The sequence below is a fragment of the Gopherus evgoodei genome, unplaced genomic scaffold (genome assembly GCF_007399415.2).
Source record: "Gopherus evgoodei ecotype Sinaloan lineage unplaced genomic scaffold, rGopEvg1_v1.p scaffold_52_arrow_ctg1, whole genome shotgun sequence".
NCBI lineage: Eukaryota > Metazoa > Chordata > Testudines > Testudinidae > Gopherus > Gopherus evgoodei.
The window spans coordinates 828,105-845,507 of record NW_022060073.1 but is presented as its reverse complement, the minus strand read 5'-3'; the positions used below and the strand labels follow the sequence as shown (position 1 = coordinate 845,507).

Sequence of the window (17,403 nt, the reverse complement as noted above, 5' to 3'; positions counted from 1 at the left end):
ATTGCAGTTGTGCTCCTTGTGTCTTTCATTCAATTAACATTGGAAATAATCTTCCTGATGCTATAGGAGACCCAGCCCAGCCCAGCCCCATAGCAACCACTGCAGTCTGAGAAATCAACCAAGCTGAATTCTCAGTGCTTGGCTTTGCAACCTTAATGTTCTTTTGATGCAGTGTGTGTGTAATTTCATATTGTTTTCTTGAGTAAACAAAAAAACCTCTAAATTCCATCATGTGCGACTATATTTACCATCCACACTGGTATCCACACAAAATTCTCTGTCATTTGCACACTCTAGGGCACCCACCTTTACCCAGTTCCTAGGGCTCAGTCGGAAGGAACCCTCAGGCCCACCAGGTCACCTTTGATGGGAGGGCGGTGGCTGCTGCTGCTCACTGCGTAAAAGAGTGTGTATTTGGCCCTGAATGAGGACACTGGCACCAGCTGGAGATCTCCAAGGCGTGAGACCAATGGTTTTAGGACAGTGCTTTTCCTTGTGATAGCAGTTGACCTACTGGTCAATGGTTGAAGTCAGAATCTTGAACAGGGTGAGAACTGGTGGATTTACTAGTAGACTTGGGAGGCTTCAGATGTGTGTGCACCAGCAATGGCTGTGTATGCTGGCAGCAATTGTGCAGAACATAGAAGACTATATGGACGCTGAAACATCGGAGGAAACACCAGAGCCCTGGCTGCAGCTCAGACCTGAAGGATACTCATAGGATGGGCTAGGGAACCATTGGAGAAAAAAATCTGAAGTGACTCATAGACTGCAAAATGGATCTAAAAATGAAGCTAGTGGAGGATCCACCTGCACCTCTAAAAAATGTTTTACTTGTAAGGGAACAGGGGCAGAGACAAAAATTCTGCCTCACAATGGAATGTGACTTTCTGGTTACTTTGTAGGTTTGCTGAGGGACATCTGAAAAGGACATTCACCCAGACCCTAGAGAGAAGTCCCAGCCCCTCCTTTATGGAATATGTGAAAACTTTGTTCCATTTGGGAATATGGCAGAAGCAAGTCATATTATTGTGGGAGCCCCAAAGGCTGGGGTCTCTTTGTGGGACTGTGCCTGTATAAATATAAGGGAGAATCCAATTTTCTTCTTGAAATTTCTTCCTCTGTTGTTTTAAAGTAAAGACCTGAAACAGTTATTCCTGTCTACAATGATATATTTGAATTATCACAGTCAGTTTTTTCTGATTCTTATTAGTGTTGACCTAGTAAGAGTAAAGGATCTCAGCAAAATTTCTCCATTTGGGGAAGGAGAGCTCATGGAGCTACTGTTTACGGTAGTAATGTCATGGGTTTGTTTACATGAAATATACTGAATCAGAGCAAAACTTCTTTGTGCATCAGCCTCAGTCTTATGTATGGAGTCAGGATGAAATTCAAGGGGCTTTTAAACAGGATCTAACGAGTGCAGAGGCTTGGTGCTGGCTCTTTGCACAATAAGAACTTCACTCGGAGCAGTAAGATTTCTAGTACCTGTGTCCTTCTAAAGTTTGATAATAAAACATAGCCCAGTAGTTAGCTCTTTTTGCTGATTTCTGCTTTCAGGGAGCCGCTCTGAAGTACCTGCCTTCGATTCTGGAAGATGTGTTTGGGATCTTCGACTCCTCTGTGCTAGGGTAAGGGATACTTTTCTCCTTCTTTCAGCCAATGCACCAAGCTCAGTCACTCTCTCTCCGCAGAGTGGCATGTGTATTTGTAAAGGGCATCCTGTATGTCTGTTTCATCCCCCTGCCACCAAGGCTTACCTTCCAATAGTCCTTCAGTGATATCCTCTTCCTGCATTTGTGACATCACATTCCACTGATGCAAGGGCGGCTCTAGCTTTTTTGCCGGCCCAAGCACAGCAGGCAGGCAGCCTTCGGCGGCACACCTGTGGGAGGTCCTCGGTCTCGCAGATTCAGCGGCATGCCTGCGGGAGGTCCACCGGTCCCATGGCTTCATCGTACCCGCCACCGAATTGCCGCCAAATCCACGGGACCGGTGACCTCCTGCAGGCATGCCGCTGAAGGCTGCCTGACTGCTGCCCTTGCAGGGACCGGCAGGCGCACCCCGCGGCTTGCTGCCCCAGGCATGCACTTGGAGTGCTGGTGCCTGAAGCTACCGCTGCACTGATGTATATTTAAAGGTGATGTCAGTAAATTTATACTGCAGGATCAGTGAGAGTGGTCACAGGGTCAAGCGTGGAGGACAGAGGCCTGGTGTAACTGAAACAACATAAATAATTCTGAGCTGGGGCAAAGGAAATAAGGTGACAGTGAAGACAGGTGATTCTCCCAGGAAAGGGCCTCCCAGTGAGTGGCTATCGCACTGTTTGCTGGGTGGGGAATGGAAATGCTGCATCCAGATGGGGAGTGCAACAGGCAGGAGTTGTGGTAGGAGGAGTATCAGAGGGGGAGCCATGTTAGTCTGGATCTGTAAAAGCAGCAAAGAATCCTGTGGCACCTTATAAACTAACAGACGTTTTGGAGCATGAGCTTTCGTGGGTGAATACCCACTTCGTCAGATGCATGTAGTGGAAATTTCCAGGAGCAGGTATATATATGCAGGCAAGCTAGAGATAATGAGGTTAGTTAGATCAGGGAGGATGAGGCCCTGTTCTAGCAGTTGAGGTGTGAAAACCAAGGGAGGAGAAACTGGTTTTGTAGTTGGCAAGCTATTCACAGTCTTTGTTTAATCCTGAGCTGATTGTGTCAAATTTGCAGATGAACTGAAGCTCAGCAGTTTCTCTTTGAAGTCTGGTCCTGAAGTTTTTTTGCTGCAGGATGGCCATCTTAAGGTCTGCTATAGTGTGGCCAGAGAGGTTGAAGTGTTCTCCTACAGGTTTTTGTATATTGCCATTCCTAATGTCTGATTTGTGTCCATTTATCCTTTTCCGTAGAGACTGTCCAGTTTGGCCGATGTACATAGCAGAGGGGCATTGCTGGCATATGATAGCGTATATTACATTGGTGGATGTGCAGGTGAATGAACCGGTGATGGTGTGGCTGATCTGGTTAGGTCCTGTAATGGTGTCGCTGGTGTAGATATGTGGGCAGAGTTGGCATCGAGGTTTGTTGCATGGATTGGTTCCTGAGCTAGAGTTCCTATGGTGCAGTGGGCAATTACTGGTGAGAATATGTTTCAGGTTGGCAGGTTGCCTGTGGGCGAGGACTGACCTGCCACCCAAGGCCTGTGAAAGTGTGGGATCATTGTCCAGGATGGGTTGTAGATCCCTGATGATGCATTGGAGGAGTTTTAGCTGGGGACTGTATGTGATGGCCAGTGGAGTCCTGTTGGTTTCTTTCTTGGGTTTGTCTTGCAGTAGGAGGCTTCTGGGTATACGTCTGGCTCTGTTGTTCTGTTTCCTTATTTCCTCATGCGGGCATTGTAGTTTTGAGAATACTTGGTGAAGATTTTGTAGGTGTTGGTCTCTGTCTGAGGGGTTAGAGCAGATGCGGTTGTACCTCAGTGCTTGGCTGTAGACAATGGATCATGTGATGTGCCCAGGATGGAAGCTGGAGCCATGAAGGTAGGCATAGTGGTTGGTAGGTTTTCGGTATAGGCGTTAAAGTGACCATCACTTATTTGCACCGTGGTGTCTAGGAAGCGGACCTCCCGTGTAGATTGGTCTAGGCTGAGGTTGATGGTGGGGTGGAAGCTGTTGAAATCGTGATGGAATTTTTCTAGAGTCTCCTTCCAATGGGTCCAGATGATGAAGATGTCATCAATGTAGCATAGGCAGAGAAGGGGTGTGAGTGGACGAGAGCTGCGGAAGCGTTGTTCCAGGTCGGCCATAAAAATATTGGCATATTATTGGCATATTATGGGTGCCACTGATCTGGAGATATATATTGTCATCAAATTTGAAATAGTTGTGTGTGAGGATAAAGGCACAGAGCTCAGGAGCCATTTGTGCTGTGGCATCATCAGGGATACTGTTCCTGACCGCTTGTATTCCATCTGTGTGTGGGATGTTTGTGTAAAGAGCCTCTACATCCATGGTGGCTAGGATGGTGTTTTCTGGGAGGTCACCAATGCATTGTAGTTTCCTCAGGAAATCAGTGGTGTCACGGAGATAGCTGGGAGTGCTGGCGGCATAGGGTCTGAGTAGAGAGTCCACATATCCAGACAGTCCTTCAGTGAGAGTGCCAATGCCCGAGATGATGGGGCGTCCAGGATTTCCGGGTTTGTGGATCTTGGGTAGTAGATAGAATAACCCTGGTCGGGGCTCTAAGGGTATGTTGATTTGTTCCGGAGTTAGTGTAGGGAGTGTCCTGAGTAGATGGTGCAGTTTCTTAGTGTATTCCTCAGTGGGATCTGAGGGAAGTGGCCTGTAGAATTTGGTATTGGAGAGTTGTCTGGCGGCCTCCTTTTGGTAGTCAGACCTGTTCATGATGACAACAGAACCTCCTTTATCAGCCTCTTTGATGATAATGTCAGTGTGGTTTCTGAGGCTGTGGACGGCATTGCGTTCTGCACGACTTAGGTTATGAGGCAAGCAATGTTGTTTTTCCACAATTTCTGCCTGTGCATGTCGGCGGAAGCATTCAATGTATAGGCCCAGACTGTCATTTCAACCCTCAGGAGGAGTCCATGTGGAGTTCTTCTTCTTGTGCTGTTGGTGGGAGGGTACCTGTGTATCAGTGCGCTGTTCAGTGTTGTCCTGAAAGTATTCTTTGAGTCGGAGACGGCGAAAGTAGGCTTCCAGATTGCTGCAGAACTGTATCATGTTGGTGGGGGTGGCAGGGCAGAAAGAGAGTCCCTGAGATAGGACAGACTTTTCTTCTGGGCTGAGTGTGTAGTTGGATAGATTGACGATATTGCTGGGTGGGTTGAGGGTACCACGGTTGTGGCCCCATGTGGCAGGTAGGAGTGGGAGCTATTTCAAAAAGGCGGTTACTGAATCCAAGTGAGATTGATTGATTAAAAAACAGAGACTATATAAATTTTAAATGTGCTCAAATGGCACATGAAATGGTTTTCTCAGTACCCGCTCTGCAAACTTTCTCTGGGGTTTATCTGTCTTGCATATCATCAGTTAAAAAGTTCCACAAGCCAGATGCTGCCATCAGAAATACCTATGCAGCCCAGGGATCTTCAGTGGTCTTGGGCAGCTGTCACTGGCTGGAACTTGATATACAGCCAAGGAGGAAGAGCTCCCTCTCTTCTTATCTGTGTTGGCTCTGCAGGATTAATAGTAGTAAAAAGCAGCAGAAACTGATTTCCATCACTGAAGTCAACAAATCAGACTCTGAATACTTACCAAGAACAGAGCTGTTGAACAAGCTGCCACCATTTCTACCCATTTCATTTTTCAGAGTTTAACTGCGATTTAAAGCTAAATAATTAAAATTTCTTCTTCGAGTGCTTGCTCATATCCATTCCAATTAGGTATGCACGCGCCGCGTGCACATTCGTCGGAAGATTTTTACCCTAGCAACACCCGACGAGTTGGCAGGGCGCCCCCTGGTGTGGCACCGCTATGGCACCGGATATATACCCCTGCTGACCTGTCCGCTCCTCAGTTCCTTCTTACCGCCTGTGTCGGTCGTTGGAACAGTGGAGCACGGCTTAGCTGATCTCCACTTCCCTAGCTATTCACCGTTCTAGTACTTATTGTATATATAGTTGTATAGTTATAGTTGTAGTTTATACTTTATTAACCTTTATTAACGTAGTTAGTGTATATACTTAGAGGGTTGGGGATTAGCCTCTTCCCCTCTCCCGGTGCCCAGGCCCATGCCTGGTTCACCGGGCTTCAAACCGTGCTCGGCCTGCCACCGGCCGATGCCAATGGGAGAACCCCACGACTCCTGCCTAAAGTGCCTGGGGGAATCCCACCTCACAGATAAGTGCCGGATTTGCAAATCGTTTAAGCCACGGACAAAAAAGGAGTGAGACTTTCGCCTTAAGCAGCTCCTAATGGAGGCGGCCCTCACTCCTCCAGCCTCGGCACCGAGTGCCGCACAGTCCGCGCCAGGGAGAAGTGCCTCGTCGGCACCGAAGAGCGCTGGCACCACCAAGACGCCCCGGCACCAGCCATCACCAGCACAGAAGACAGCCCGGCACCACTCCCTCTCCCCACGTGCTAAGAAGGCCAAGGCTCCTGTGGCTCCAATACCCGTGCCGCAGTCAGAGCATCAGCCAAGACCGAGTTGCCCGGCACCAACAACTGCCACGGCACCGGCGATCCCAGCACCGTTGATTCCAGCCATGCAAGAGCCGTCGAGTCCGGTGCGTGACAGCTCCCCGGCACATGCCTTGGTAGAGCTTCTCGTTCCCACCACGCCAGAGACCTTTTCAACGGTGAGGGAACTCATTGCTCTAATAGAGCCCACCCTCCCTCAACCCCCGGCACCGCCAGTGCAGGTTGTTGCATCAGCAGGGAAGCCGGCCCTGGTCAGGCCACCTTCCATCGACCCTGCAGGCAGGCACCACTCGAGGTCGAGGTCTCGCCAGCATTCCCGATCTCGCTGCCAGTCCCGATCCAGGCGCCGCTCGCAGTCCCGGTACCGGTCCCCTTCTTGGTACCGGTCGTACCTGCGGCACCGCTCAAGATCCCGCTCCCCGGACCGGTACTCCAGACGGTGGTCCAGCTCCCGGCACCGTTCTCGCCGCAGCCACTCTCACCACCAAGCTTCACAATCCCGGTCGACCTCCTGGCACCGTGCTGGTTGCAGGTCCCGGTCAACCTCTCGGCTGCGGTACGACTCCCAGTACCGCTCTCCGGCACGGCACGACGTATGCATGGGGCCACTCCTCACGTGCACTCTGCTCCGCCATGGCCATCACGGCACCCGTCTGAGTCTTTGCACACTGACAGCACCGTGTATGGGGACTCAGACCCGCAGAGCCATCTTCTTCAGGAGGCTCAGGGCACAGAACAAGCACCTCAGTGGTCCTTCTGGACGCCTTGGGCATATCATCAGGCCCAAGGCGAGCCTACAGTACCATCTCGTTCTGCCCCGTTGGAACACCGAGCACCAGAGGCCACTGTTAGCCACCCTCCTCCAGCGGCTACAGACGACTCGGCTCTGGCGCCGGACCCTCAGGTGTTTCCGGACCCTGATGTTCGTCAAGAACAGGAGTCACTGCATGATCCAGTCGTGCTGGGTCTGTCTTCCTCCTCATCACCAAATGAGGCAGTGGCTGGTACCACCTCATCGGGCCCGCCCCCGACTGACCTCCGAGCCCACCAGGACCTTCTAAGGCAAGTCGCCTTAAATATCAACCTCCAGGTGGAAGAGGTCCTGGAGGCGGAAGACCCAGTCATAGACATATTGTCGGCAGATGTGCCAACTCGCGTGGCTTTGCCATTCATACGGTCTATCCAAGCCAAAGCAGACACCATTTGGCAATCTCCGGCGTCTATCCCTCCTACGGGCAGAGGCGTGGAAAGGAAGTACATGGTACCCTCTAAAGGGTACGAATATTTATATACCCATCCTCTGCCATGCTCTCTGGTTGTTCAATCTGTGAATGAGAGAGAGCGCCATGGCCAACAAGCTCCTGCTCCAAAATTGCGGGAGGCTAGAAGGATGGATCTATTGGGGCGTAAAGTCTACTCCTCCGGAGGCCTCCAACTGCGAGTGGCCAACCAACAGGCCCTACTCAGCCGATACAGTTATAACACCTGGCAGTTGGTGGGTAAATTCGTTGAACTAGTCCCACAGGACTCCCGCCCAGAATTCCAAGCCCTTCTGGAGGAGGGAAAGAAAGTGGCATGGACTTCCCTGCAGGCCTCGCTCGACGCTGCTGATTCGGCGGCCAGAACCGTGGCCTCGGGCATTACAATGAGGAGAATATCGTGGTTGCAGGTCTCGGGTCTACCTTCCGAACTGCAACACACTATTCAGGACCTTCCGTTTGAGGGACAGGGCCTTTTCTCTCAGAAAACGGACCCTAGACTCCAGAGTCTCAAAGACAATCGAGTCATAATTCGTTCCCTCGGGATGCATACTCTGCAAACCCAAAGACGGTCCTTCTGTACCCAGCCTCAGCGCCCCTATCCCCCGCCCAGGCCATGACAAGACTTTAACAGGAGGCGTGGTCGTGGGAACTTCAGGAGACAATTGGGTTCCCAAGGGGGCCAGAATAACGCTCCCGCCAAACCATCAGCGGGACCAAAATCGACTTTTGAAGGTGCGCCCGACAGCAGAGCACCAGTCCTTTCCCAGGATCCTCTTCAGTTCTCCAACCGCCTTTCCTCCTTCCTCCCTCCGTGGGCCCAATTAACCTCAGACCTTTGGGTCCTACGCACGGTGGAATTTGGATACCGCCTTCAATTTGTTTCGCCCCCTCCTTCCCACCCGCCCTCCCCGTCCCTCTTCAGGGACCCCTCTCACGAGCAATTCCTCTGGCAGGAGGTTCGCACGCTCCTGTCAATCGGAGCTATAGAGGAGGTGCCGGAGGAGTTCAGGGGCAAGGGATTTTACTCCCGATATTTCCTAATTCCTAAGGCAAAAGGAGGTCTCCGTCCCATCCTAGACCTGCGCGGTCTCAACGTCTTTCTGAAGAAGTTGAATTCCGCATGGTGTCATTGGGGACCATCATCCCATCCTTGGATCCCGGAGACTGGTACGCTGCTCTCGACATGAAGGATGCATACTTTCACATCTCAATTTACCCTCCGCACAGACGGTACCTACGGTTTATGGTGCACCACCAGCATTTTCAATTTGCGGCCCTTCCGTTTGACCTCTCCACTGCCCCGCGCGTGTTTACAAAGTGCATGGCGGTAGCAGCTGCCTTTCTCCGCGGTCGGCGCATAAGCGTCTTTCCTTACCTAGATGACTGACTGGTTCGCGGGACATCCGAGGCCCAAGTCACCAGGGATATGGCCGCCATCATGAGCCTATTCGAGCGGTTGGGCCTCATGATCAATCTAGAGAAGTCCACTCTGGTGCGCACTCAAAGAATAGAATTAATTAGGGCCATTCTAGACTCCAAGCTCGCAACAGCCTCCCTTCCGTTACCCCGGTTTCGGACGCTAGTCTTGGCCATAGAAAGCCTTCAAACTTTCCCGACGACCTCGGCCCGTACCTGCCTCAGCCTTCTCGGTCACATGGCTGCGTGCACTTTTGTAACCAAGCACGCCAAACTATGCCTGCGTCCCCTCCAAGCCTGGCTTGCCTCAATTTACTGCACAGGCAGGGACTCCATAGACATGATCGTCACCGTTCCTCAAACCATCTTAGGCTCCCTCAACTGGTGGCTAACACCTTCCCTAGAGTGCGCAGGGATGCCGTTCCAACCGAGACAACCCTCAGTGTCCCTAACAACAGACACCTCATCTCTTGGCTGGGGGGCACACCTAGGCCATCGCTGCATGCAAGGCCTCTGGTCAGCTCAAGAGCTGTCCTTGCACATAAACGTCCGGGATCTGAGAGCAGTCCACCTCGCCTGCCAGATGTTCCAACAACATCTACAGGGCCGTTGTGTTCTAGTGCTTACGGACAACACAACAGCAATGCACTACATCAACAAGCAGGGTGGGACTCAATCCTCCCCCCTTTGTCAGGAGGTGATCCAACTGTGGGAATTTTGTGTAACCCACTCTATAGACCTTGTAGCGTCCTTCCTTCCAGGAGTCCGGAATACTCTGGCAGACCATCTCAGCAGATCCTTTCTCGCCCACGAGTGGTCGCTTCGCCCAGACATTGTTCACTCCATCTTCCAGAAGTGGGGCTTTCCCCACATAGACCTGTTCGCTTCCCGCAACAACAGGAAGTGACAGAGGTTCTGCTCCTTCCAGGGTCTTGCCCCGGGCTCAATATTGGACGTCTTCCTAATCTCTTGGGTGAACCACCTGCTTTATGCCTTTCCACCCTTCCCAATGGTGCACAGGGTTCTCGTAAAGCTTCGCAGGGACAGGGCTCAACTGATTTTGATAGCCCCTGCGTGACCCCGGCAACACTGGTACACCACGTTACTGGACCACTCGATAGCCGACCCGATCTCCCTGCCCCTCCATCAGGACCTGATAATGCAGGACCACGGCAGGCTTCTCCACCCAGACCTGCAATCCCTCCACTTGACGGCGTGGCTCCTGCATGGTTAACCCGATCGGAATTACGCTGCTCTGCCCCAGTACAAGAGATACTCCTGGGTAGCAGGAAACCCTCTACCCAGTCTATTTACTTAGCCAAGTGGAAACGATTCTCTTGCTGGTGTCTCACGTGGGATGTTGCACCTATGGAGGTTTCCATCCCCACTATTTTGGATTACCTCTGGCATCTCAAACAATAGGGCCTCGCAATCTCATCCTTGCGAGTACACTTAGCAGCTATCTCTACTTTCCACCCTGGTGAAGGCGTTTACTCCGTCTTCTCCCACCCTATGGTTTTGAGGTTCCTCAAAGGCCTGGAGCATCTATTTCCTCTTGTGCAACGCCCCGCCCCTTCCTGGGACCTCAATTTAGTTCTAACGAAACTTACATCCCCCTCGTTCGAGCCATTGGCAACCTGCTCGCTCTTATATTTGTCATGGAAGACTGCCTTCCTGGTAGCCATTACATCAGCTAGGAGAGTCTCTGAGCTTCGGGCTCTGATGGTGGACCCACCATACACGGTGTTCCACAAGGACAAGGTCCAGCTATGCCCACATCCAGCATTCCTCCCTAAAGTAGTCTCGGCCTTTCATCTCAACCAGGACATATTCCTCCCGGTCTTCTTCCCCAAACCACATGCATCACGTACGGAGCAGAAGTTACATTTGCTTGATGTCCGTAGGGCGCTCGCCTTCTATATTGACCGTACGAGGCCCTTCCGCAAAACTCCCCAACTTTTTGTTGCAGTGGCGGACTGGATGAAAGGCCAGGCCGTCTCTACCCAGAGGATTTTGTCCTGGATAACAGTGTGCATTCGGGCATGCTACGATCTAGCTCACGCCTCTCCGGGTCGTATTACTGCACATTTGACCAGGGCTCAGGCCTCATCAGCCGCCCTCTTAGCTCGAGTACCTATTCAAGAGATGTGCCGAGCAGCTACATGGTCTTCGGTACACACCTTTACCTCCCATTATGCCCTGGTCCAACAATCCAGAGACGATGCAGCCTTCGGCTTAGCAGTCTTCCATTCTGCAGTTTCTCACTCTGACCCCACCGCCTAGGTAAGGCTTGGGATTCATCTAATTGGAATGGATATGAGCAAGCACTCGAAGAAGAAAAGACGGTTACTCACCTTTGTAACTGTTGTTCTTCGAGATGTGTTGCTCATATCCATTCCAAAACCCGCCCTCCTTCCCCACTGTCGGAGTAGCCGGCAAGAAGGAACTGAGGAGCGGTCGGGTCGGCAGGGGTATATATCCAGTGCCATAGCGGCGCCACACCAGGGAGCGCCCTGCCGACCCGTCAGGTGTTGCTAGGGTAAAAATCTTCCGATGAATGTGCACGCGGCGAGCGCACACCTAATTGGAATGGATATGAGCAACACATCTCGAAGAACAACAGTTACAAAGGTGAGTAACCGTCTTTTCCAGAAAGTCAGGAAGTAGTTCTAGAGTCTACAGTAACGTTCTCTTCCGCAGGTGGCAGTCTGGGATGTTCTACAGCAGGGGTAGGCAACCTATGGCACGTGTGCCAAAGGCGGCATGCAAGCTGATTTTCAGTGGCAATCACACTGCTGGGGTCCTGGCCACCGGTCCGGAGGTCTCTGCATTTTAATTTAATTTTAAATGAAGCTTCTTAAACATTTTTTAAAATTTGTTTACTTTATATACAACAATAGTTTAGTTATGTATTCTAGATCTATAGAAAGAGACCTTCTAAAAACATTAAAATGTATGACTGGCACGCAAAACCTTAAATGAGAGTGAATAAATGAAGACTCGGCACACCACTTCTGAAAGGCTGCCGACCCCTGTTCTACAGTAACATTCTCTTCAGCAGGTGGCATTTTTTGGTACAACATTTAATAACAGCCAAAGACATAATTTTAAGCTCCACATTTAACAAGAAAAGCCACAACAGAGAATGTCTTTCTGTGATTTCTTGACTCTGTCAGTTTTCTTTTATAATGGACTAGGTTCAGTTTAAGGCACAAAGAAGGTATTGACATTGCCTGTCTTAAAAAACGGCCCCTCGTAAGAGATGGGAGGAGTGACCAGTTCAGAAACGTACAAGCATACAAACACTGAAGGGGGGCTTTTATGTGGGAAACTGACTTGCAAACTTATCTCTAGAGGTGTGACCAACATGCCCAAAATGTCTGCCATCCTCCCAAAGCCTACATACCCCATTGCTTCCCTGATCCAACCTGCCAGTCAGCTATCAGGCTCAGATCTATACACTCTTAGCAGCCCTTCCCCCTAATTTGCCCAATCCCACCTGTGGGAAGAAGTGTAGTCAATAAATGACCTGGCATCCATTTTGAATTCTTCCTCAAAACAGAGACAGCTGCTGGTGCAGCAAGTAGCCAGAGCAGGAAAGTGGCTCAGTGAGGGGCTGGAGTATACACCCAGCAGGAGAAGGATATTGTAGCTTGAAGTTCCCTGGGATTTTCCCTATCCCAACCCTATTCTGGAGATTTTACATATTATCACCTAACCGAGTCCCCTTGCGTCTGGGCTTTAGGTGCTTGCTGCGGGATTTCATTGGGAACCTGCCCCCTCTGCGCCTGCTCAAGCAGAAGCTGCAGTCCATGACGGAAATAGTCAACAGCAAGATCTTCCAGTCCTATGGTAAGTGGGGGACATCAAGGGGAACCCCCCATCACAGATCCACAGGGCCTCATCTATGCCCAGCATGTAAACAGTCCGTTGGCAGTGACCCTGTTAGTGTGCCAGGCCTCCAGAACCCACACAATTCACAGGGCAGGCCCGTGGTCTCCAAGACTGGGCCTTTGGATACCTGCAATCCCTCTCTCCCGGCAGCCAAGCCAGACTCCTATGGGAGGCTTGTCTCGTGCCCCTTCAGGGCGCAATGCTCTGAGTTTTTCCAGTATCACCAGGCAGCCTTTCCAAAACAAGGTAACGACGTATTAGTCACCTGGCCGATGGAATCTGAAAGTCCTTAGGTCAGAACACAGAAAGGAGGGTTTCTGTGTTTCCATAGCCAAGCTGCTATGGACCCCATTTCATGCCTGATCTCCCTCTCTTTGTCCTTAATTCCGAGTGAAAGTAGCAGTCGTTATTCCAAAGGGCAGTCGTTATTCCAGCTACCTTGACACCTTCTCCCCTTTGCTCTTAGCTTAGTTCACATGGTGTGACGGTGCTGCCCGTGGGAGCCAGCTGAGGTCACTCAATCAGGGTGAACTGCAAACAAAACGGGGCAGACAAACCCCAAACGCTGGTGGTTATTCCAATACTTAGATTTACCAAGCCAGCACAAAACAGCTTCTATAGTACCTCACTGGTCACTTAGAAGTCCAAACCATGCAGTTCCCTTAAAGTGTCCAGCCTCAGGCCTCCGTCCAGACACACCTGTCAGATATGATGATGATTCCTGAAAATCTTACTTCATCATATAAAAGAAAAGGTTCTTCCAATCCCAAAGGATCAGCCACATACCCAGGTCCAATTATAACTTAGATCTTACCCAAAATACACACTATAGCCAATTGTTATTAACTAAGCTAACATTTATTAGAAAGGAAAAGAGAGAGAGTGTTGGTTAAAAGATTAATACACATACAGACTTGAATTCAATTCTTGAGGTTCAGATACGTAGTAGAGGTGAGCTTGTAGTTGCCAAAAGTCCTTTTAGAAATAGTCCAGAGGTTATAATCCAATGTCCATATTCAGGGTGGCTCCAGTCAATGACTGGGGATCTCAATCCTTGTGGCTTAAGGTTTCCCCCTCTTGAAACCCAAAACAGATCTGAGATGAAGATGGATCGTGTCCCAGGCTTCTTATACATTTTCAGCAGCCTTTTGGCCTGAGAAAGCAATAGGCTTAACTCCTTCTCCCAAACATCCTGGCAATTAGCACAGGGTAATTTATCCATTAAACAGTTCAGATACAGGTTACCACAACCTTCAAAGAGACACATAGACAATAATACTATTTTACTCAAGTATCATCTTAAATGCTAATATTTCTTTTTTGATCTTTGAATTAAAATTATAGCAATAGACAAGACTTGTTTGCTGGCATCCCAAGACCTGAGCAAACATCTACCCTTCTACCTCTAACAATGCAGACTTGCATTTCAAAGCTCTATTCATTTACATATCTTTCAAACCAGTCCTTAAGGTTCACCCTTGGGTCAGGTCAGTCGGTGAGGTGAGTTAATTAACTCTTTCTGGCCCTGTCATCTTTCAACGAGATATTATATTATACTCATAACATCATACATGGTACGCTTTCTGGGGTGTCCTGCTGCCAGATGTCAATTGTTCAGTTGTTGTGGGTGGTCTCATTGTCTCTCTGGAGTCCCTGTTGAACTGGGTCAGTTTCAAACAGTTCTTCAACAACCCTGTCATTCCACCCAGACAGTTAGATGCCATCATGTCTCCTGCACTGCTCCAGGTGCAGTGTGAACTGTTTTTAACTCCTGGTACCAATGCGAGGTAGAGGGGGAAGTCTAGGTTGGATATTAGGAAAAACTATTTCACTAGGAGGGTGGTGAAGCACTGGAATTGGTTACCTAGGGAGGTGGTGGAATCTCCTTCCTTGAGGTTTTTAAGGCCTGGCTTGACAAAGCCCTGGCTGGGATACTTTAGTTGGGGTTGGTCCTGCTTTGAGCAGGGGGTTGGACTAGATGACCTCCTGAGGTCTCTTCCAACTCCAATCTTCTATGAGTCTAAGGTACAGAGGGAAACTGAGGCACACATAAGCTTCATAAAAGTATTACAGAAAATTCAGTGTAAGGTTGGTATGTGCCCTGCTGGAAGGCCCTGAGATGTCTGTGATTTCCCTCTTCTCCACTTGGCAATGTTCCAAGCAGCATGAGTGCTTTGGGATCACTCCTTTCTCATCATCTAGTGCCACTAGTGACCACATCGTGTAGAGGATGGAAGGTTGTATTTGGAAAACAGTGACTCAGGAAAGCTTTCCGGACTCGTGGTAGATAGCCACTGTATTGCACTGAGAGCTCATGTTCAGTTAGTTGACAGAGCAGACGGGATCCTTGGACATGCATGGCAAGGCATATCAGGTAGAAGTAGAGCGGTGGTATTACACACTACACGGCATCAATGTAACCTTCTCCCAAGTGGTGTCCGCACCAAGGGGTTCAATATCTAGGGATGCCTCTTAAAATTATAAAACAAAACCAGCTTGAGCCCTCATCCAGAAATCTGGGGAAACTAACAGCCTCTCCAGGGCACCTCTCAGAGGCAGTCCTTCCCCACACACAAGCACTGAGTCTGTGTACAACATAAAAGCAAAACTGTGGTAAAGTGAGAGGGAACACAGCATTTATTTGGGAAAACAGCAACAATGACTCAAAAGTACGCGAACACCCATCTTGCGCTCTATTGGGCAGTAGTCCTTTTGCCTCAGTTTCCCACCTTGAAAGTCCAATGGATGAATGTCCGTTTTATATGCCACTCCCCCATTCCTTCCACTGTATCCTACTCACATGTTGTTTGAGTCCACGGGGTTCATCTAGGTGCATTCACCTTCAGGTCCTGGGGGTGGGCTACTGAGGCCTCTGCCACTTGCTGCTGCTTCTCATTGCTGCTGCCTCTACCACTGCTCTGCTGTGTCCTTTGTCTAGTCCAGTCCAGTCCGACAGCATCACAGCCATGCAGCCCAGCTCTTAGTAACCACAGCTCTAGGATCTGCTGGGTAGGGGAGGGCCTTTGCTGCTGCATCTCTACGTGTGCTGCATTTAGCTGCAAGGCCTTGCTCTGCGGCTCCGCCACCCCGCCCAGTTCTTACTGATTGCAGCAGGAGCGATTGCCCTGGGTAGTGCAGCATCCCAGAGCTGCTGCCTGCTCTGCATCAGACCACCCACTCAGTGATTGCACTGAGGAGAGGCACAGACTCTCCAGGGAGTCGAGTCAGCTCTGTCCTTAGACAATGACGAGGAAAGGTCAAGTGGTGTCTAGAGCACCTGACCTGTCTCCCGCCCATCCAGCTTTCACTTGGCAGTGGCTCACTACAGGGCCGCTCAGAGGATTCAGGGGGCCTGGGGTCTTCGGCAGCAGGGGGCCCCTGCTTCGGCGGTAATTCGGCGGTGGGGGGTCCTTCCGCTTCGGGACCCGCCGCCAAAGTGCCCCGAAGACCTGTGGCAGGGGCCCCCTCCGCCGAATTGCCGCCGAGGTCCTGGCACTTCAGCAGCGGATACCGGGGCAGAAGGACTCCCCACCGCGGGGCTTCGGGGCACTTCGGCGGCGGGTCCCGGAGCGAAAGGACCCCTTGCTGCTGAATTGCCGCCGAAGACCCAGAGTGGAAGAAGCTCTGGGGGCCCGGGCCCTGCGAGAGTTTTCTGGGGCCCCTGGAGCGAGTGAAGGACCCTGCTCCGGGGCCCCCGAAAAACTCCAGTGGGGGCCCCTGTGGGGCCCAGGCCCTGGGGCAAATTGCCCCACTTGCCCCTCCCCCCGGGCAGCCCTGGCTCACTACCTCACACTTAGCAGGCCAGGTTCTACTCACAGGAACCTCTCAATCAGGGCATATTAAGTATAACTCTTCTTCGAGTGATTGCTCATATAGATTCCAATCAGGTGTGTGCATGCCGCATGCACAGTGGTTGGAAACTTTTTCCCTTAGCAGCTCCCATCGGGTTGGCTGTGGAACCCCCTGGAGTGGCACCTTCATGGGGCTGAATATATGTCTCTGCCGAGCGAGCCCCTCCCCAGTTCCTTCTCACTGCCGGTGACAGCTGTTGGAACTGCGGTCACTTGCAAAAAGTGCTTCCCTTGGCGTATCTTCTAGTTTGTAGCTGTAGTTTCCAGTTCACAGGTAATTAGTTATAGTTGTATATAGTGGATAGATAAGTTTTGGGAGTGGGGTCCCAAGCATTTAAGCCCTGCAGAACCTGCAGCAACCCTATGCCAACAGGTGATCCCCACGACTCATGCCTGAAGTGTCTGAGAGAGGCGCATCAGACAGAGAGGTGCAAAATCTGCAGAGCTTTTCACCCCAGGACAAAGAAAGAGCATGATTTCTGTCTAAAACTCCTCTTGATAGAGTCCACTCTTAGCCTCCAAACTGCCGCAGACCATCGGGACCCGTCACTGAGCACGTCCATGCAGAGCGCCCTGCCCTCCATATGCGACATGGTGCCAAGGAAGGACTCTGGTCTAAGAGACCCTCGGCAGTGGTGCTCCCCAGCACCACAGGCTGCAGAGACAACCCAGCACTGCTCCCACTCCCCAATGCCACATAAGTGGCACAGGAAGACTGATAGGGGTCATTCCCCTGTGCCAAAGACAGCAGTGCTAGCAGGTGCAACAACAGTGCATCCTACGCATGAGCACTCAGTGCCCAGAGCACAGGAGTTGGCACCATTGACTTCGGTTCCCC

General features: G+C 50.8%; 1 protein-coding gene across 1 annotated transcript in view; it reads left to right on the top strand.

Moving 5' to 3' along the window:
- Nucleotides 1–17,403, top strand: part of LOC115643208 (dedicator of cytokinesis protein 2-like) — a 298,187-nt gene that overhangs the window by 154,534 nt on the left and 126,250 nt on the right. The window contains exons 24-25 of the mRNA XM_030547079.1: nt 1,561–1,631; nt 12,566–12,672. Coding sequence (XP_030402939.1) covers nt 1,561–1,631; nt 12,566–12,672 — 178 coding nt within the window. The remainder of the gene's footprint in view (nt 1–1,560; nt 1,632–12,565; nt 12,673–17,403) is intronic.